The sequence below is a fragment of the Ambystoma mexicanum genome, chromosome 7p, assembly GCF_040938575.1.
Source record: "Ambystoma mexicanum isolate Mex_15411 chromosome 7p, UKY_AmexF1_1, whole genome shotgun sequence".
NCBI classification, from domain to species: domain Eukaryota; kingdom Metazoa; phylum Chordata; class Amphibia; order Caudata; family Ambystomatidae; genus Ambystoma; species Ambystoma mexicanum.
Window position 1 is genome coordinate 267,810,907 of NC_090939.1, and position 22,402 is coordinate 267,833,308.

A 22,402-nucleotide genomic window follows, 5' to 3' on the forward strand; every position below is an offset into this window, starting at 1 on the left:
AAGCTACAGGTTTAGTGACCCCTAGTTATTAACCAAATAGCAGGGTCTGGAGCTGTTCCATAAACTGGAGGAGTGTAGGAGCATATTTGAAATTGTTCTATTGCTTGCTTTGGCACGGTTTCTTAGGATTTAGATCAAAAAGTTATGACTGAACACAGTAAATTAAAGTCCTTAGATGTACTAAAACAAAAGAAGTGGTCCAGGTTTCTCACAGCGCCTTCCTTGGATTTTCTAGGAGATATGCGCTGTTCTGCTGTGATCTCCAGTTAGGTTCCAATACCTTAGTCTCAACAGCACAAACAATCTAATTGTGAATTACATTAAAATAATATGAGCAATAGAAATCAAACTATTGTCTTTCAAAATGTATTTTGTGCATTATAAACAAGGTATTGGCACCCAACTGGCTAAAGAGATCACAGCAGAACAGTGGGTGTCTCAGACAATCCAGGGAAGGTGCGGTGAGAAATTTTGACCAGTTCTTTTGTTTTAGAGACATCAGGGAGGTCCAATGTAAGGTTTCACTGCGACATCCCCTTAATACATCTAGCTACTAGCACATTGATTGTGGTCATCATCCTGTCAGATTGTTTCCTTCGATGTACTCATTTGCATTAAAATTTAACCAACTGAGCATTTATTCAGATATTTGTATACACATTGTTTAAGTAGCTGGGAACAGATTTGGAACTACAATTTAGACATATACAAAAATCAAAGACCTTACCTATATAAAATATAATTTCATTTAAAGTTTTCTATTCTGATTTTAAAAACGCTACAAAGACATTTGACACCTGTCTGTAAACTAAATATCATGAAAGATAAAACGTGGCAATATGTTTATAAAATCGAAGAAACTAAGATAATTGGCAGCATAAGAAAATTACTTCATAATCTCCCATATCCATTGGTCGAAGTGGGCGGAAGCGGTGCTCCTCTAAAGTTTTACTGTTCATATACTTTTATTTTAAAACAAGACCGTTGCGGAATGGTTTAGATTTAAAACAAAAGTGTAGGAAGAGGTTTAATCTTGCACTACACTGAACATTCCCTTAAACAGCAGGTGGGTTTGTTCGGGGGGTTTGGTTTGTGCGTGGTGATGGGGCTTGGGGGAGCCGGGGCAGGCCAGCATGGAACATAGTTCCACTACTTCTTTTCGTACACTTTCACCAATGTGCATATTAGGTTTGTCTTCAGGACATTATTAAAAGCAAAAGTGTGATACAATACTCAGTCTTAAAGAACATCAACCTAAGAAAACTGTCAGCAGAGAATATGGCTGTTTTGGATTAAAGACGGCACAAATGTTGTACGATCACTGAAGCAGATCTTTTTCGCCTGCAGTTCAAAAACTTTAAAAGAAAGAAATCCCTTCTAAATTGTTAACCTGGATTTCGTTAATGAGTAATTTTATATAATTCAGCGCTCCACAGAGTATATAAACGTGTTTATTTCCTTGCAACCATAAAAAAGAAACCATGATTTTTAAAATTCCAGTATGACATTGTAAAGGATTTCCGAGATGCCAAAACAATCAGATTTTGCAAATGAATCATACATGGCCCAGGAAAATAAAATTGCTGGAACACAAAGGAGGTCCAAAGATTGTCAACAGTCCATCACTACAATGCAACAATTCACAACTGTAACGCCTACACTGTAGGGGTTAGTCGATCTATCACCACTAGATGTTTTCATCACCGACAACGATGGCCAGGGCTGATAGGGGTTGTAGGCCAAACAGTAAGATCAACGGAGGAAAGTGTAATCTCTCTTTCAGTCAATGTGCAGTATGCAAAGAGAATGAGCAATGGCAACCAATATGGCTGAATTTAAAATAAATAAAATTAGTTTCAGGAACACATTACAGAATTTTACAACAATACATAAACATATCATCATGGCAGCACTCAGCATTATTTTCCAAGCCAGGATAAACAGGAGCAGCGATTGAAATGTCATAATTGCGGTGCTGGTCATATTTGAAAAAGGCTGAAACAACAATGTTGCCGATAATACTTGCTGTCCCCTCCAGCAGTCAGTTATCGTCAGGGCATTCAGTCTGCAAGTCTGAGGAGTATTTTGCATTTGCTCGAATACCATTAATCAGTAATGTCAAATCCCTGCATGTGATGCCAATTCTCGCATTCCGGAATCACAGGCAAATTACATCACTAATCAGTCAGCCAAGGTGATACACGTCCAAGGGACTGTTTTTTGCTTACCAAGGCTTCCAGAATACAATGAGGACATTCCCAAACTAACCAGCACCAAATAACGGGAGTTATGGTATTGCCTTACAAATGGAGAGAAACGTTGCTAGAAACAGGAAATAAGCAAGATTAACCTTTCCAAAACTAAGTAAGAGACCAAACAATGTAACCCTTGATTTCACATGGGACTCAATGACCCAACTGGGTAACGGTGCACTCCCATAAGGCATGCCATTCATGTGTGTGAAATCATTAGTCGTCATTTCGTTATCAGCCCTGGTCAGACACACCATTGCAGTAATCCATTCACTTGGCCGGGAAGAGGGCTGTTGGGGGAGGGGGTGGGATGGCCCCCACTTGATTTACGTGGCAGTTCTTAAGAGAGGGGTTTAAAATCATACTAGACATAATCAAATACACAGACTACACAGGGGGATACAGAATCTAGGTTTCAAATATTTGGGGGTGGGGGGAACCTCTGGTACATTTCATGATGGGGATACAAAAGTCAGTAAGAAAAATACAGAGGATTGCAGGTGCACATCATGCTCATCAGTTCACGAAGACTGCTCTATTGCCAAATCCGAGGCGTGAAAGGGAAGATCCGATCTGCTTCTGCTCCAACATCACCAAGAGGAATGAAGAGAAGATCTGTGAGCAGTGCTCATAATAAACCACTGAATATGGATGCCAATACCTCTGGCGAAATTAGTCCTTGCTTGAGAAAAGAAATGCACAAATGGAACTTCAATATAATGTTTTATAAAAAAAGGGATGCTCATGTCACCTTTCTGTAGATTGATGGACAAAATTACATTGAGTCGCATGTTCCATCAGCCCCAACCGTCTTTGACCGTCCATTAGAACATGCGGCAGTCCTTATTGGTCCTGTTGTAGAGAGCAAGTGAATAGTTCCATGGACATATATGCAGTGCCTCAATAGGTTTGTCATCATTACGAAGAGAAATGTAATACAGTTAAAATTCAAGTTGCATCACAACTACTGTCTTGCTCCAGATCACCCTTCGCTAAGAAATTTTAGCTTGCAGCGTGGAAATCTGGCTCTGCAATAGCTTTAGCACTGTTTTAGCCTGTGGGAAAAGTACAACAAAAAAAGAATAATGTTAAACTTCCTGACAGAAAGACAGTCTAAAGAGGAAGATGTGAGCTGTAAGTAAGTACACGGATCCAGCAAGTAAAGCACATCAAATAAACACTTACACATAAATGTATATTAAAATATGTGTCTATACACGAGTCACTGTTAAATACTTACCATAACACATGATATACTTTTCAATACTTTCAAATAATCACTTCTTAGTTGGCAGTTGCTGAACGTATGCAATTGTTACAGGAGTTTGTTATATTGGTAATACTGTGCACCCACAACATAATAAGTTAATTGTATTTAGTCTGTATATACATAACAGTGATTTCTGGGGAGGAAAACAGTTGGTTAGTGTTATCCTAGTAGAGCTTCAGGTTCTAGAGGCGGTTTTGCAGCACAGCCAGTCCTTTAAAGTCAAAAGCACAACCCCAGCTAAAAGGCGGTTCGTATCAAGTTTAAAGCCTTGCAAAGCAGTAGAAATCAAACGTTCCTGTGGATACTCTCTAGGCAAGAAGATACAATAAGGCCCAACCAATGTTGGAGACCCTGAGTAAGGAATCTGTAAAGGGACACGAGCAGCGGCTCGAGTCTGAGCTAAGAGGGGGGTTGCCCTGGACACCTCTACGTGCACTCCAATGCTCTAGAGCGACTTACTGGAATCAGGTAAGCAACACCTAGTTTCCACAGTACCTTCGGTTAGAAAATTTTTTTTGTGCTGGATGCTCCGCAATGTTGCAGCTCTGGACCAGACCTCCGGATTCCTTGGTTTGATGACTGAAGGCAGGACACTGGACGGGATCTTTCAGCAGCAGTCTCGAGGGAGGACCTTGTGCAATACTTTCAACAACTTCTTGGTTCACTCTGCGGTTTTGGCACCTTTTTTGCAGCACCAAGAAAGGACGCGGATCGCCCGGTCAATCTTCTTCCTGCAGTCGTGCACTCTAATGAGGTGGTCTGGGCGAGTTGGATCGGATCTCTTGAGTGTTCTTGAGGCCTCAGTAAAGATTTGGACGAATCCAGCCTTTCCACAATGATGCACTCGAAATGGGCAGCAGGTCTCCTGGTGTTGGGGTTCCGCAGCTCTGGAAACTCCTATGTCCTCGGAGATGCCTCAACTCAAAGTTGGTCATGAGACTGGTTGTTCCCATCAGCCAAAAGGGAAGGAGCCCTCTCTGGAGTTCCTCTGTCGCATACAAAAGGGGTTCAGGACAGCAGTGGCCACTCCACAGTGTTGTAAAGGGTCTGCAGGTGTCTCTGGTCGTTTTCTTCGGTTAGTTCAGCTTCCAGTGGTCGACTTGCTTTTTCACTCCAGAAGCCTCACCTTTTATACACACTCCTTCAATTGCTCTCAGCATTTTCAGAAATAGGCGTTTGGCTGTACAATCAGGACAGCCGGACCCCCTGTGGGAGCTGGTCCTATTCAGGCACTCTGGCAGACAAAGGACAGGGGGGGGTGGAAAAATCCTCCCCCACTTCCTGCCTGCCCAGACACTCTGGAGCCTAGGCGGGGACACCCAAGAGTTCCCACCAAAGCCAAAAGAGACACACCCACACGCACCTACCTCTTCCTGAATGGTAGAAGGGCTGACAAAGAACAACCACGCTAGTAATGGAGAAAAAAGAAGAGGGGCTCATAGTTGGTACTTCTATTGTGCACTACCGAGGTTATGGACATAGCCTTTGGTACAACAATTACACAATAGTTGGTAGAACACGTCCACTGCCACTAGCTATAACTAGGAGATTGTCAATGTGACTTAAAAAAAAAAAGTCGCAGGAGCAGCGAGAAGGGTGGTGTGCCAATCTCTCAGGCTATAACGTTTAAGGAGAGATGAACAAGCTACTTCTTACCTGGTAACGTTCTTTCGATAGGATGTTCCTCCGACGTATTCCTTATCTTGATAGATCATCTCCAGCTTGCTGGCCTCGGAAAATTTTGTTCAGTAGAGGGCGCTGCGCATCGATGTCCCTCGAACCGATGTCCCTAGACAGCCTCTGTATCGGCGTCAACGTCGTCATGCGTATAAATAGACTCGCGCAGCGTCCGTTGCTCAGTTCCGTTTTGACGTTAACAGTTGTTTTACATGAATTGGTTAGTGACCCAGAAGGAGCGTAAGCTGTAACCACAAGGGAAGTTTTACTGAGGGGATGGATGGGAGGGGCGATAAGGAATACGTCGGAGGAACATCCCATCGAAAGAACGTTACCAGGTAAGAAGTAACTTGTTCTTCGAAGGGTTTGTGTCCTCCGACGTATTCCTTATCTTGATAGACTCCCATAGCAGTGGTGTGTAACTGGAGGTGGGAGTAAAATTGCCCTTCAAAAGTGCACAGAGTGCAACACAGCTTTGCCAAATCTAGTCTCTTGGCTAGAGGAGGAATCCAGGTTGTAAAATCTTGAGAAGGTATGTGCAGACGACCATGTGGCAGCCGCACATATGTCTCAAATCGGTACCCCTCTTTGGAGGGCCGAAGAGGCTGCAATACCCCTGGTTGAATGAGCCCTAAGATTTTAAGGAGGCTCTTTCCCTGCCAGTTTGTAACATTCCAGAATGGCTAAAATAATCCATCTGGAAATGGTCTGTTTTGTTATCGGTAATCCCAATTTGTGCCCTGAGTAACCTACGAACAGTTGGTCTGCTTGCCTAATCCTAGCAAGTCTGCTGATGTAAAAGCTCAAAACCCGCATTGGGTCCAGCCTATGCAGCCTTTCTTCCTCTTTTCCTGAATGGGGAGGGGGATAAAATGAAGGCAAGGTAATCTTCTGAGTGATGTGGAATTTGGGAGAAAATTAGGCTTCACTTGTAGGACAACTTTATCTTTATGAAAAATTGCATGAGGGGGTTTACAAGATAGAGCCTGTAATTCACTCACCCTCCTAGCAGATGTCAATGCCACTAATAAAACAGTTTTAGGGTGAGAAACCTTAGTGAACAAGAGTGGAGTGGTTCAAAAGGAGTACCCATCGGGAAATTTAAGACTAAATTTAAGTCCCATAAGGGAACTTGGAATGGTCTTGGACGATCGACATTGGTTAATCCCTTCAGAAATTGTATTACTAAGGGTAACTTGAAATACGATGGTTCCTCTGCAGTGCGCTTGAAGACGGATAGCGCTGCGAGATAGCCCTTGATAGTGCCAACCTGAAGGCCCGAATTTGCCAAATAGAGTAGAAAAGATAACACTGTTGGTGTACCACATGAAAAGGGGTCGAAATTCTTTTCTCTACACCAGCTGCAAAATGTGTTCCAACGGCAGTGGTATAAAGTCTTTGTTGCTGGCCTTCTTTCCGAAAGCAACACCTCCATGACGTCATCTGGGAGATCCCAAACCTTGTATCTCAACCTTTCAGATACCAAGCGTGAAGGTTGAGGTTTCTGATGTCTGGATGGAGAACCTGACCTCCCTTCTGCGAGAGAAGATTCTCCTTGAGTGGAAGACGAATTGGAGGGCAGATGGACATGTCCAGAAGGTCCGGGTACCACGTTCTCCTGGCCCAGTCCGGGGCAATTAGGATCATGGTTTTCCGGAACCTTCTCAACCTCCTGATCATTTGAGGAATGACAGGGACTGGAGGAAACGCGTATAGAAGTGGAAACTCCCAGTCCTTTACGAACGCGTCCCCTAGAGCTCCTCTCGGGGGAAATTCCCTTGAACAAAACTAAACTGATCGCACTTCCTGCTGATGGCGAACAGATCCACTTGAGGGGTTCCCCAAAGGGTGAAGATATGTTGAAGGACTTCCTGAGCTAGTTCCCACTCGTGGGAGACTGTACTCTACCTGCTCAGAGCGTCCGCTGTCAAGTTTTTCTCTCCGGCTAAGTGAACTGCCGATAGAGAGATTCCTTCTTGGATTGCCCAAAACCAGAGCTGCATCGCCTCTCTGCAGAGAGGCAGTGATCCTACGCCTCCTCTTTTGTTGAGGTAGTGCATGACCACTGTGTTGTCCGTCATTATCAGGACATTTTTCCCCTGTACAGATGGTAGAAAAGCCTCAGCGCTAGTCTGATTGTTCTCAGCTCTAACAGGTTGATATGTAGTCTGGACTCAGATGGACACCAACGACCGCTGATGGTCAAGTCGTTGGTATGGGCTCCCCACCCCGTGAGTGAGGCATCTGTGACTACTGTTATCTCCGGCCATGGTTGCCAAAACAGTTCTCCTTTCAAGATGTTCTCCTGGTAGGCCCACCACTGAAGGTCTTGAGCCACCTTGTCCGGAACCTGAAGGAGGTCTGTCATTCTCCCTGAGAATTGCGACCACTGAGTTCTCAGTGCCCACTGAAGAGATTGCATTTTCAGGCGAGCCTCTGGCACAACGGAGATGCAGGATGCCATGAGGCTTAGCAACCTCAAAAAGTCGAAGGCTGGGAGACGTTGGGCATTTAGAAACTTGGTGACCATCTGCAGAATATCTTGAGCCCTCACCTCTGGTGGAGAGGCTTTTCCCAGGGAAGTGTCCAGGACCGCTCCAATTAACTGGAGTCTCTGTAATGGTATCATCTGTGACTTCTTTAAATTGAGGGAGAAGCCCAGTTTGTGAAGGAAGTGGCAGACATAATCTAGCTGGATCTGAGCTTGTTCCGGAGATACAGCTCTGATCAGCCAATCGTCCAGGTAGGGGTAGACGTGAATCCCTTCCCTCCTTAGACTTGCAGCCACTACCGACATTAGCTTGGTGAAGACCCTTGGGGCGGAGGTCAGCCCAAATGGCAGAACTCGAAATTGATAATGAGAGCCGCCAATTGCGAACCTCAGGTATTTCCTGTGTTTGAGATGGATTGGCACATGGAAATAAGCATCCTGAAGGTCCAGAGATACCAGCCAGTCCTGGAGCTGGAGGGTGTGAAGGATCTGAGAAAGAGTTACCATCTTGAACTTGTCCTTACTGAGGAACTTGTTCAATTCTCGTAAGTCCAAGATAGGTCTCAGTCCTCCGTCCTTCTTCGGTATTAGGAAGTAGGGGGAGTACCAGCCCTTGTTCCTCTCCGCTACAGGTACCGGTTCTATGGCACCTTTCTCCAGCAGGTCTACAATTTCCTGCAAGAGGAGCGGATCTGAAACTTTCCGAGAGTTGTTCCCCAGTGGATGACTCTGAGGAATGCGTAGAAAAGGCAGGCAGTAACCTTGGGCAACTGTCTCCAATGCCCAAGCATCTGACATAATAGCCTGCCATTCCGTCAGATGTTGAGTTAGCCTGCCCCCTACTGGTGTCTTGTGAGGAGTCCTCAGATTGAATTAGAGGCGGCTGATGCAGGTGCCGAGGTTAGAGAGGTACCTGCTGCTGCGGCTTTTGTATTTTTACCCCGTCCACCTCGGGTGAATCTTTTTTGACCTCTTTGAACCAATTGTCCTCTGCCTTTTCCGAATGTGGAATAAAAGCGAAAGGACTTACCTCTCCAAGAGGTTCCTGAGGGGCGATATGGCGTTTTGCGGAATGCAGCACCCAGGCATTTTGCTGCTGCTTTGGACGTCTAACTTTTCTAGGCTGTCATCCGCCTTCTTGCCAAACAAAGAAGAGCCGTCAAAGGGCATATTTAAAAGTCTGGCTTGTACATCTGGAGCAAACCCAGACTTTCGCAACCACGCAAATCTGCGGGTTGTAGTACTTGCCGCCATGGCCCTACTGATGCGGTCAGCAGAATCAATGCCAGTTTGAAGGGATTCGCACATTGCATCTTTACCATCCTTAATGATGTTTAGAAACGCTTCCCCTTCTCCCTCTGGGAGGCAGTCAGCCGCTGATGAAGCACACTCTCAAAGTGTGTGGCTGAACCTTGCAAGCGTACAAGTAGCATTGATGGATTTCAACACCATGCTACATGCAGAAAATACTTTTTTGGCCATATCTCTCGTCATCCCTGTCCTGTGGAACAGTAGGGTAAGCCGATTTACTACCTGATGAAGTTGCTGCCTGAACAACCAGACTCTCCGGAGTTGGGTGTCTGGATAAATATTCAGGGTCAGCAGTAGACACCCTATATTTGGCTGATAATTTTTTGTTAACCGCCGGGATAACCTCAGGGGTTTCCCAGTTTGCCAATATTTTCCTTTGTAATGCCGCATGCAATGGCACCACAGGATCCTCCTGTGGACCTTTAACCAAAATGTCTGAGGTCGTCTTGCTGAAAAGCAGGTGAGGGTGTAGACCACCCCATAAAATATTATCCTTGCCATTAAGGTTCTATAAAGGGTTTCAGCATGTTCCCCTGGGTCTGGTTTGGCAAATTCCACTTCTGGGGAAGTGTCCAACCCACTTGCTTCATGTAAGGATTCTTGGAGGTCTTTTAACATACCTTCCTCAGAGGTAAATTCCTCTGGTACAGGAGTTGCAGATCCCTGCAACTCAAAAGGTCTTTCCTGATCGGAATTCTCCCCTTCTTCATAAATAGATAAGGCTCTGGAATGATCAGATCTTGGAAATGGTATAAATCTCATTTCCAGAGCAGAAGGGGCTAAATTCGTCATAATCGACGCGGACGTTAAAGGCTTCGAAGCCATCGAAAAAGGCATCGAGAAAGTTGGTAGAGACCTCGAGGAACTCGAGAGTATCGGAATTCTACTCGAGGTTGTCGAAGACATTCTCGTGATCGAGGCTCTGGGTATGGCCACTGGCTGTGAGGTGGCCGTGGGTTTGTCCTTTCTCGGCGTCGAAGACGGCGTCGAATCGACTGACATGTGCGTCGAAGAACCCTTCGATAATGACGCTGAAGACACAGATCTATGCGTCGAAGGGACTTTCGACGATGGCGTCGAAGACGTGACCTTGCCTTTGCTCGAGGGTCCGTGGCGCTCTCGAGTAGCTTCTTTCGCCGGTTGTTGCGACTCGCGGCGTTTTGATTTTTCGGGTCTTTCACCCAGGGTATCACCCTCAGCAGTCTTCGAAGGGGTCGAGGCCACTTTCTCGAAGACGCTAAGCATCTTTTTCCTGAATTCCTCCCACTCGGCCTGAGAGCCATGTTTTGTGGGGCAGGAGACCCTTTTCAGGGAAACGGAAGACGACGACGAGGAAGGGGATCTTCGACGTCTCTTTTTTGAATGCTTAGATCTTGAAGAGTGATGGGAACTGCTTCGAGACCTAGAACGAGAATATCTTTTGTGATGGCGAGGAGACGAATGTCTCGACTCCGCCGAGGAAACTTTCGAAGAAATTCTAACTGCCTTACCTCTCTCGAGCTTCCCCTTACGCTCCTTCAAGGCTTTCGCCGTCATGGACATGTAGTCCTCACACTCCGAACAATGGTGCTCGACTCCCAGGCACCACAAACAGATCCTGTGAGGATCCGTCAACGACATTTTCTTTCCATAGTCTCCACATTTTTTGAAGCCGGACCGTGGAGTCATCGGTTCGGATGAGGAAGCCATCGAGTACGAGTCGGTATTCTAGAGGAATAATGAAGTATATTTGACTGAAGAACTGAGCAACGATATTCCGAGGCACCACGAAGCACGGAAAAACGGAACTGAGCAACGGACGCTGCCCGAGTCTATTTATACGCATGATGACGTTTGCGCCGATACAGAGGCTGTCGAGGGACATCGGCTCGAGGGACATCGACGCGCAGCGGCCTCTACTGACATTTTTTTTCCGAGGCCAGCAAACTGGAGATGATCTATCAAGATAAGGAATACGTCGGAGGACACAATCCCTTCGAAACCAAGTATCTCTCTACCCTTAAGAGCTGTAGTTTACTCGAGGAGAAGAAAAGGAATCGCAAAAGGAGGGCCCTAAGGGTCTCCAGCAACACTGCTCATAAGGAGCTGTGTGCTGCAATAGTAAAATACAGATGCCTTTAAGAGCTATGGAGCAGACAGACTCCATAGTAACGGTAATGTTTATTTGTAAAGCGCCTATACACAAAGTGTTTCAAAGCGCTCAAGAAGGGAGGGAACAAGGGGATAAACAACAGCCGTTCAGAGCCCTTGAAATTCTGAAACTATCATAGTCTGCCCAGGCAGAGTTAAGTGCATATAATACAATTAACAGTGGAGATAACAGCAAATGAGCCAGACAACGATTCTGCAGTTTTTCCAAGCGCATTAAGGCGCCACCGTGCAGGAAGTGAAGACAAGGGGGAACAGACAGACTATCTTCAGGCATGGTCCATTTGGATCATGCAAGTGCACAGACTGTTACAGGGGAGGGATAGGTGTGGGGGGGACCAGATGTGCGTTGGGGGGGGGGGTCCAAGTGCACCCAGTCAGTGGAGACTGGGGCAAGTAAAGCGAGAAGCCATTCTCTTGGGTCATTTATCAAGTGCAGTGATGAGGCGAGTGCGAGAGGACTGGTGGGGGTGCCAGAGACCTGTGAGACTCTGAGGTACACCAGGCGGCCAAGCAGATTACGAAGAATAGAGTTCCGAAAAACAGAACCCGCAAGAATGAATGAGTGGAAAAAGGCTCCATTCATGCAGGATTTAAAGAAAAAGGTCAATAAATCCAGCAAAATGTGCTGGGCTGGGGGGGGTTATTACTAGGAGAGGGGATGAAGTATAAAAATGATAAATCTCCCCAACACATATAGTCTATCATTTACGTTGCCCCCTCTTTAAACCAGAGCTAAAGACAGCCTTTGTGTTCATTTTATTTGATCAAACCTTTTAAGCAGGATCCTAACCTCCAAGGGTAACGGAGTAACATAAAAATGTAATGTAATCATCAGTATTCAAAAAGTTGAAGGGTCATTAGTGCAATTTTCATTTTCGAACAGCAAATATAAATGTTTTTAATTCTTTCCTAAAAGAAAGTATAGATGGACAACAGACTGGCAGCCACAGGATAAAGATGACCAAATATAGATGCATATTGTGAGCAGAAAAACGAGGAGCATAGCAATCTTTTTAGATTATAGATGCATCAGGTTGTTAGGAAGCAAATATTTTCTCTTTGCTACTTTCCTCCATAGACTTTTATGAGACACCCCTTTTTTGCTTTGTTTAAACTCCTGGCCTGACATTTTGGAGGCAATTAAAGCCTTCTGCTTTACTTGTCTTTTTGCATATTCTGATGGGGGAAACTGATCAGTCCATAACCCTATCAGTACTGAGAGATTATGTCTGTGTATGTCTTGTATTGTTACAATTGCACACATCACCCTAACGTTAAGTGTGGTTAATGGCTTTTTTGTTACTCTCACAATGTGCATAGAAATGAGCTGGTGGCAGCAGATATTTTTCTACCTTGTTTTTGTACTTTTAGGCACTTTTGCTTTTACTGCAAATGGCTCTTAAGGGTGGCTAGCACTCCAAGATGCCTTCTTCCTGCCCTCTTGGGTCCAGAAACGCCATGTGTGGGAAGCCCTTTTTCCGAGAATGTCAAGCTCCATTAAACCTACTGGTGTCTGAATGTCTGTTGGGCAGATGTTGTGGCCAGTGGCTATCAAGGATTCGATAGCCACAGCCTATTTGAAAGGTGCAGATCCTTGTAGCCCCCCTAGTTATAGTTATGTTAAAGGTTCTTATACTGCACACTGTCACCACCTTTGTGTGCCTTGGCGCTCTGGCGAATCTGTAAAGCAAGAAGGTAAGGGGACAAGGTTAGTTAGTAGGAACGAGCGGGAGAAAACAGCAAAGAGAGCTGTGATGTGCTGTTGGCAGCTTCAGTTCGGTTTACACCATTAACTGAGCGCAGGCGTGAATTACGGTTGGTAGCCCTCAAGTGCTGCTGTGTGTGGTTTGTTTCGTTGTGGTGTAGTGAAGTGCATGCAATTTGATGTGCTGTAGAGGTATGGTTGTGTTTAGTTCAGAGTTTGAGAGGTGTATACAGAGGGCGAGTTTCTTTTTAGTAGGGTTGGTTATTGGAGTTACTGTATCCTACTCCCACTGTTCTGATTGAATTGTGGCCTGTGTCTCCACCCCCGTCGTATAATATGGTGGGTTACACTAGCCAATCCTATGTTGTGTGCAGAAGAGTGGGTCCTCAATAGGCTATTCAGTGGCAGTACCTTTTCACCCCAGCGTTCAGACTAAGTGCTGCCTGTATTCCTTCCCCCTTAGAACCCCGCACGGAGTTCTCCAGGAGGTGAAGGGGTGTGCTCCCTGTGCGCTGCCATCCATCGGTTATGAGATTGTGACGCCCCTCTCTCCCAATTTTCCCTCTAAGGCTCTCTGTCAGTGGCCCAATTAATTCGGATCCATCTCTCTCCCCGGTTTCCCGTTTGACCCTCCCATTCGGATGGGTCTCCACTCCACTCCACTCCACTCCACTCCACTCCACGGTACATCTCCAGGGAGAAACACCTAGATTTGGGGCCCAACAGCAAATGCAATGACACCTGGATTCAAAACACAGCAGTCCCTGATAAAATTAGGCTGCTCTGATAGGAGGATTGAAAAGGGTTGCAAGGGGCTGGATGGCCAATCAGGCACCTGGTGGAAGGAGAGGATAAGAAGGCCAACGGAAGCAGGCCCCGAGGGGTGGCTGTTAGGGAGATTTATCATTGTTATGCTTGATCCCTCTTCTAGTGAGAAACCCCCCCCCCACCCCACAGCAATTTTGCTGGACTTGTGGACTGTTTTCTTTCTATCCTGAATGAGGTGAGCCTTTTTTCCCTCATTCATTATAATTTGCTCTGACATTTGGAACTCTGTTATGTGTTTTACCTTTACTATGGAGTCTACCTTCCTCCATATCTCTTTAAAGGCATCTGTGTTTAACTTTTGCAGCACACAGCTCCTTATTGGTAGTGTTGCTGGGAACCCTTTGGGTTCTCCGTTGAGATTATTTCTTTATCCTTACTAACTACAGTTAGTAAGGATATCCTAAAACGTTATACCTTGAGAGATTAGCACACACCACCTTATGTGGAGTGCCAAGGGGATACCTAGTATCCCCCTTCTCTCTGCTCCTGTGACATTTTAGTCACAGACAACCATATAGTTATGGCTGGTGGCAGTGGATGTGTTCTACTAACTATTATGCTTTTTTTTTTTTACTGCAGACGGTATTTACAGTCTCAGTTGTGCGCAATAGGGTCACATATGTTCTAACATGGTGGCTCCTATCTTTATTCGTAATTTCTATTGCGGCTGTCTTTGTCAGCCCTTCTACCATTCTGGAAGGGGGAGGTCTGTATGTGTGTTTTGTCTTTGGCGGGAACTCATGGGTGTCCCCGCCTAGGCGCTACAGTGTCTGCGGGCAGGCAGGAAGTAGGAGAGGAGTTATTCCTCCCCTGCCCTTTGTTTGCCCGAGTGCCTGAAAGGAGCCAGTTCCCACTGGGGGGGCTGGCTGTCCTGATTGGACAGCCACCCGCCTCTTTCTGTAAACTGCTGAGAGAGATTGAAGAGGAGTGTGTGCTGAAACTGAATGAAAGGTGAGGTTCCTGAGGTGAAAGTCAAGTCGACCACTGGAAACTGAAGTAACCGAAGCTGAAGATTACCAGAGACGCCTGCAGACCCCTTGCATCCCTGTGAAGTGATCACTGCTGTCCTGATCCCGTTTTCCACTCGACAGATGAGCTCCAAAGAGAACGGCTCCTTCCCTTTGGCTGGTGGAACCAGTCAGCTCTGAGATGAACTGCAATTTGAATACCAGGAGACCGCCGACCCATTTACAGTGCAACGTCTTTCAGAGGTTGAATCCATCCAAGTCTTTGTGAGCTCCAGGTGTACCTCCAGAGACGCAAACAGAATCATCCCCTCACCAAAAAGCGGGACTCCAGAATCTAAGATCGCCCGGGCAAATACCTTCCTTTGTCGGTGCTGAGAAAAAGGTGCCAAAACTTCAGACTGACCAAGGAGACTGAAGAAATCTGTGCCAAGGGTCCTCTCTCGAGACTGCTGCTGAGACATCACATTCAAAGTCCTTATGTTCATCACCAAACCGAAGAATCAGGAGACCGGGTCAGTCCTTGCTGCACCGAGGAGAATCCAGCTACGAGCATTTCTTCTAACCTTAAGTACTGTGGGGTAAAAGGTATTGTGGCTCCAGAGTGACTGAAGTGTGTGAAGAGGTGTCCAGGGTGTCCACTTTACCTCGGACCCAAGCTGCCGGCTTGTGTCCCTTCATGGAGTCCTTTTGCAGGGTCCCCCTCATTGAATTAATGCTGCAAGTATCTTTTCGTAGAGACTAAAAGTATCCTGAGGAGACATTTTGCTGTTCTGCTGTTTAAGACTTTGAATCCACTCCTACACTGATGATTTCGGATAGTTAGGGTTTGGACTTTTAAAGTTAAAGTGTTAGTTGCCAAGAACGTGTCTTTAGAACGTTGAGCTCTGCTACTGTGTGACTAACCAACGCGTTTCCTTCCGAAAAGACTATCTTATGTGGTTTTGCTAACTAAATACAATTACTGTTCATCTTTGTCTTAACGCGCGGTAGACGTAGTCCCGATAATATGGTAGAACTGTCATTAGTGTCAAACTAACAATTGTACCGCGAACAGCTACAATCGAAGCAATGCCTTTGAAAATTTAAGAATTCCTGTGTTTGTTGGTTAAGTCATCTAAGTAGTTATCTACCTTCCTTGTGTAAATAGAATAAATGTGTATATTTTATTGTAACATTATCTATGTAAGTGGTTCTTTGAACTATTGTTCTAACTGGGTTCAGTGTACTTACCTTTAGCTCAAAACTTCCTCCTATGATGAGCCACTCTACCAAGGTTCCTCGGGTAGTACAGACTTATAGTAAGAGTTGCGGACCTGTATACCAAGGGATAGTTGTATGAAGTCTTACTTCAAGTGGACTTCAGGAGAACTCCCCTAACAGTGGCTCACATGCAAAACGAAATGCAGAAAAGCTGCAAATACAATTACTATTATCACAAAACTTGGCCAAATGCAGTGGCAGACCCCAGATGATACCTGTGCTGAAACTGGAGCTAAAATGAACTAAAAAACAGCTATGGAAAAAGTAGAAAAATTGGGGCCTTCCGGGTCAATCTATTGTCCATCTTAATAGAATTACATCAAAGATCTTCATTGAGAGTCAGAATATCGAGAATATCGAGATCAGGGTCCTTGTCCCAGCTGGTTGCTATCGAGAGAGGAGTACACCAGGGCTGTCTGATTGCCCCCCTTTCTTTTCATCCTCTATCAGATCTGTCCCAGTGGTTGAGTAAGATTAGCTTGTTCAGCCCCAAGATTGGCAGCATGAAAATTATTTGGTTAGCTTATGCGGATGATTTTGTAGTCAGACTACACACAAGTTGGATTGCAGTGTTTATTAACCGCCCTCCCCGACTATGCATTAATAAATGATTTGAAAATAAATCCTAACAAATCTAAAATAATCATATTTAAGCACTCGCTAAGAAAATTAAAACCTTTTTTATGGCAACTGGAAAATAACACCTATCTCCATCTCTAAAGAAGTAACCTATTTGGGGAGTCAACTCGCTGCTTTTCCAACTAAAGCCAACCTACTCTCGTCTATCGATCTTAAAATTATGAATCTAGGTTCCCAAATGAAGATCTACTCTCAATTTTGCAAATGTTCAATACTCCCAGTCGGGAAATCCTCCTGTTGCAATCGGTCTTCCTCACTGCCTTGAGGTGTGCTGCTCCACAACAGTCTTCATATTTTCTTCATTTGGTTGTTCAGCTGGTGGGTGTCTGGAACCAAAACCATACACCCGCGACAAACTAAATTCAGACACTGAACAGGAGCTCTGCACCCATGAACTCTTGGGCTCCCTCGACAGAACAAAGCTCAGAGGACTGTGTCCCCAATGGAATCGGGAACGCCAGCAGTGCTCTCTGGAGTAATCAGAGTCAGAGGGGTAGGTTAACATGCCTGTTTCTTTTCCGCCATCCTTTTCCAACCTCCATGAGGTCATATAGGCATAATGTCCTGTCCCTAAATCAGTCTTTCTTGGCTTAGGTCGGTGGAGGCCTGGTCATGGATCCCTTCCTAGGCCTTTCTAGTGTCTGGGATTGAGTGAGTTTACTTACCTGAACTTTTTTTTTTTTAACCTTTTTAACTCTTAAATCATAACCACTGGCATTACCAATTTCATAGTAAACCGACCTGAAAAGTAGAATGCTGGCACTGATGACTTTAAGGCGTTCTTGCCCATTTCCTCACAGGCCCATTATTATTTTTTAACACATTTCGGTGCTGATTAGATGGGGAGTAGGTATTTATTAAGGTGGGGGGATGTGAGGGGCTACAGGGGGTCTCCCCCTGCATTTATTTGCATGGAAATGTATTAGAAAATACTTCAACAAAAAAATGGCCCAGAGCTAATTGTTGCAAGGAAACATCATAGAACTCTTTATAGCATAAGGCCCAAACCAGCTTAGGACTGGATTTACCAAGTGCTAGGGAAACTGTTTTCTAGTTATTCTAAAGGGTCTTTGTTGCATTTCATGTATCAGAGTACTTAACATGTGTTACACTGGTTATTGAATCAATTATTTCTGATTTCTTGTAAGGGTGAATGTATACATCGCTTTAATAGTAAGTGTGTGATATTAACCTAGAGGTTTTACTTGCTTAGTGTCTATTTTAAAGGCCTCATAAATAATTGTATAGTTGTACTTACCAGTCTGTCTAGAATTATTGGTGTTGCTCAGTGCGGACTCACTGTAGCGCTAGAACACTTTCACCCCTCATGAGTCCAAGCCATACCGCTCTGCTAGCTCGCCTTGATTGGGCTGGCTCGGAGGGTCTCCCTGAACACCATAATAGATTGGCCTCGCAAAATCCACACCCCAGGGTTGATTTTGGAAATCCATTTTAACACAGGTTTTCGATGAACGCCTACAGGCACTATAGGATGACTCTAGAAACAGGGATTTTCTTAGTACTAGCTTCAGGGATTGGGTAACCTAAGAAAGTGCCATCTAAGGACACCCTACACCTCTACTTGATCAGATTAGTTGGGATAAAAGTCTAGAATGATTCTTATACGTCTGTCTTTCCAGGGATGCCCTATTTTCACAATACAAGTTCAAACTAATGGGCAAACGAAATTCCTACCCTTGGTGTGCTTCCTGAAAGGACCCACCCCTTCACCCACCCATCCCCTACCTCGGTTTCTGGATGTATGGGGGTTTTCCCCCCTTCACCTCTCCACCGCACTTCACGTATGGCATTTCCGTGTCGCATAACCTCATTTTACATTAAAAATAAAAAGGCTCAGGCTATTCCGCCTGCACAGCTGGCATTCTGTCAACACCAAATCGACTTTGATGCATAATGCACAGCTCCGACAACTCTCAGAAGCTCTGATGTGAAAAATGAGAGACGAACACCGAAATGCAATCTACTGGCAAGAGAGGCTATGAAATCAGGCCTCCTCCAAGATTAGAGCACCCAACAGGAGGAATCCCATAATATTGAAGACCTGGTAAGTTTATCCCTAAACGTGAGATCTTATAAACCAATTTCTAGGTGACACTCTACATCTCAAGTCTGAAGGAAAGGCTGAGGATCTTTTGGGGCAGATTTTAGATAGGTTTCCATTGGCAGAGCACATTGTGTGGGTAGACGGACAGAAGGAGGGTGCGACACCTAGGGATAGTTTTAAAGATGTCCCTTTTCCAGTTGAGGTAATGCATACTTAGGCGCAAAGCCCAGTTATGCAACAATGACTCAGCTTCATATCTTCCAGGGCCGGGTGGTCAACCCTGACCATAAGAAGAGAATATTCAGAGTACACCACAGAACAAGTCCGATAAAGGCATTTCTTTCCCTGCGGTCTACAGTTTAAAATAGACAGTCACATTCCATTTTGTTCTCCTGAAGAAGGCCGCACAAACATGAAACTGCAAGGATCAAAGGATCAGAAGAACTTGCAACAGATTGTGGCGCGCTGTGCGGCACTAGGATCTTGGAAATTCAAATCTGTCCCTAAAAGAATAGCATCCAAATAGAAGACAAGCATTGGCAATGCCAACAGTTTGGGCTTTTGTGTAGGCTTGGGAAAGGCACTTGCCAGGCACTGCCATTGTGGTATTACCTGACCATTGATGGTAGCAGCTGCAAAATTTTAAATCTAACAGCAATGCCTAGCAAATGCCGAATATTTGTACACAAGCCAAAGCTGCTGACTTTGCTAATGCTTATTTTTAAATGGGACTTCAATAAAGGACATGCATAATAGCTGGCTGAAGACAGACCTGGGGTTTGACATTTTTACTACACCAGTAGCGTGTTTACAGTCCCAATTAAGTAATTAACTTTCAGAAGACTCCTTTGAAAAAGCATTGGCAGGTACTTTGAGTGAAGATTCCAAGACTTGATTAAGCAAGCAGAACGTTTTGGGAGGGACACACGTTGGGTGGGAATGGTCATAGACATTAGCATGGCCACAGGCAGTGAATGGGTGTGCAAATAACCAACCAACACCTTCAAACTTTGTGTCCCTCCAACTATGCCCCCCCCCACCATCAGTACTCTAATGAAATACTTTTGGCCCTTATGAGAGGATGTTCAGGTGTAGCATCTGAAAGCTTGTGAGGTGGATTACTCGGAGATGGGCTTTGGAATGATTTGGTTTTGCATTTAGACAGGACTGGTCCAATCCAATCAAATGACTATCCTGTGCTTTTTGGCACCAATGACATTTGTCTGCATCAGAGGCTCAAATCATGCTCAGTTTTCCCCAGATGCATACTTTAATTGCACGGCAGTGATCACTCCGCCCAGGCAAAGCTCTGCCATCACAGAGCCGTTATTACAAGAATGATAGGCCATACCCACAAGAGAGATGGGACTGGCGTGTCTCATGATTTTGTGAGGCGGACGTGAGAAATTTGAGGGTATTCTCCCAGGTAGACCTCCGGAAACAGTTATTCAGGTGGCATGGGGAGGGCTGGCGCTCTCAGATCCCAACCCTGGGGGTGGACGAGGGAGGATCACCTGGGTGAGGGGCCCCGGGTTATGCTCAGGGGAATGCCGCAGGTGAGACGAGGCAGGAGAGGTGTATGAGATCTCGGAGGCCTTTATAGGTTACACTACATCTGTCTCACCTACTCCCATTAAATCTCTCCTACTCAAAGCCACTAACACCTCCACACAGAACTGATCCCCCTAGGATCTCAAACCCTGTCATGTTCAGAAACCATCTCTCCCAAAAACAGTTTTCCTGTTCGCTATCCCTATACTCCCAGTCATTTCTTTCCATGCCCCTTTGGCCACTATTTCCTGCACTTCCCTTCTGTACAAGTAACATTCTAATGTTCCCATAATCCCCCTTGTTTATTTCACGATCCCTTCTGTTCTGTTTTACATCCCTGTCACTTTCTCTCAATGCACCAACCTTCCATATCCCGTCCCGTAGGATACTCTGATACTCCAAACCCCCCTTTTTGTTACACAAATACTGTTTCACACCCAAGACAGCAGACTAATGTTAAACCTGTGTACCCGACATGTCCCAACCCGAGGGTCAGGCAAAGTCAGGCAATTAACTCAAATAACACACACCGGGCAACCCTTCCTTTTCCCCACAGGGATAAAAGGTGGAACCAGAGTACAGGACGAGAAAGGCGAGCATGAAAGACTGCACAGTGAGACTGCTAATGCAAGGCGGCAGTTCAAGCGAAGGAGAAAGGCAGCAGGAATCGAGAGGGTGGCGAGGAGAGAAGTAACCTTGCCCTTTTCATCCCAGACCCGTGTAAGAGAGCCTAAGACCGCAAACCATTGTACCAGTGTCCTGCTGCAGCAGTTGTCATAGGTACACGGGGCAAGCTTATGTCGGTAAGCAGGAGCGAGGGAAGCTCCCGCGCCCGTGGTACCGGCGACGACTCCAGAGAAGCCACAAAGGTTCATCACAGCCGGCGAGTCTAGGGGAGAACTTATAAGGACCGGGCTATGTTGAGTGAGAATCGCAAAGTGGCACGCTTTTGAATCCAAAGCTTCAATTTCAAGCCTTGAAACACTTGTGTATAGGCGCGTTCTAAATTCCATATCATATATCATAAAAACTATTAGTTAACTGTAAAAAGTGTGAAGGGGAGACCAGCAGCAGAAGGAAACCGACACCACGTGTGTGCCAATTTAAGAGAAACAGGTCGAGACCCATATGGAGAAACTATAGAAACCTCCAAAGTGGTCATACGTGAGGATCGAGTAAAAGCCCTGTACATTCGAAAGACTGATTTGTGAATTGGCATGAAAGCAAGGGAAGTGAGGAGACGCGACTCCCGCAAACACTTGAAACCAGTAGAATGCATAGATAAGGGTCCGAGCCCGGACGAGGGAGATCCAAGCTATCACCCAAAGTTTAATGAGGAAAGAATGAACTGTTGCAAAGAAATACTCTCGAGAAAGAGATGAAGCTATCACCCAAGTATTAGCAGTCAAGAGAGGTCTGAGCCTGGCAGAGTGAGATCCAGTGTTGAAATAGTCACCCGAGTATTGACAGTCAAGAGGGGTCAAAGCCCAACCGAGGGAGATCTAGGGGCGAAGCTCTCATCAAACCTAAGTGGAAAACGATACGTGACGGGTCAGCCCAGAAGAGGGGGACCCAGGGGTGAAATCATCACCCTATTTGAACTTTGGAATTCGATTGAGAAGGGTCAGTGCAGCAGAGGAGGACCCAGGGGTGAACTGTGATCACCCTAGCAAACTTTCATTTGTTATAGGAACTTTTGTTTTTGTTGTTTAAATACATCAGGCCCCGAAGGCAAGAGACTTTCAGAGGAAACGAGACTTGGCCATCGACAGTCCTGATAACTGTTGTTGTGTGCTGGAGAAGCCCGAGGCAGTACTGTGCGCCAAGCTCCTGTCTTACCAAGTGTCTAAAAACGTGGGGAAGGGAGACAAAACTATACCATCATGACTTATTATTCGAGGACACTTTTTTCTTTTCCTAAGAGCCATCATACTCCCAGTTTCTGAATTAGTTGTAAGGTTGACAATAGGTTTCTTAGTACAGGCCCTTTTATTATTTGACTTGACACCACTAGGACAGCCATATTTTTCATTTGATGGGTGATGCTTGCTACCATCTTAGATTTAGGTTTAGATTAGGAGTTTTTCCAACCCGCTTACCACTTTCATTGTTCAAATAAACACCCTTGAACTGTGATCGTTTGTGTCCGTCTTACTTGTGTCACCATGAGTTTCTCACACGGAGTACAAATTGTTGCTGCCTTTGTTTTTTTCCTGGCTGAGGTGTACACTTTT

The 22,402-nt window shown here is 45.3% G+C and overlaps 1 protein-coding gene across 1 annotated transcript in view; it reads right to left on the bottom strand.

Annotated features, from left to right (window-relative positions):
• Nucleotides 1-1,435: 1,435 nt before the first annotated feature.
• The window catches only part of MIS18A (MIS18 kinetochore protein A), a 211,211-nt gene continuing 190,244 nt past the window's right edge, over nt 1,436-22,402 (bottom strand). The window contains exon 5 of the mRNA XM_069636335.1: nt 1,436-3,307. Coding sequence (XP_069492436.1) covers nt 3,245-3,307 — 63 coding nt within the window. The 3' untranslated portion in view covers nt 1,436-3,244. The remainder of the gene's footprint in view (nt 3,308-22,402) is intronic.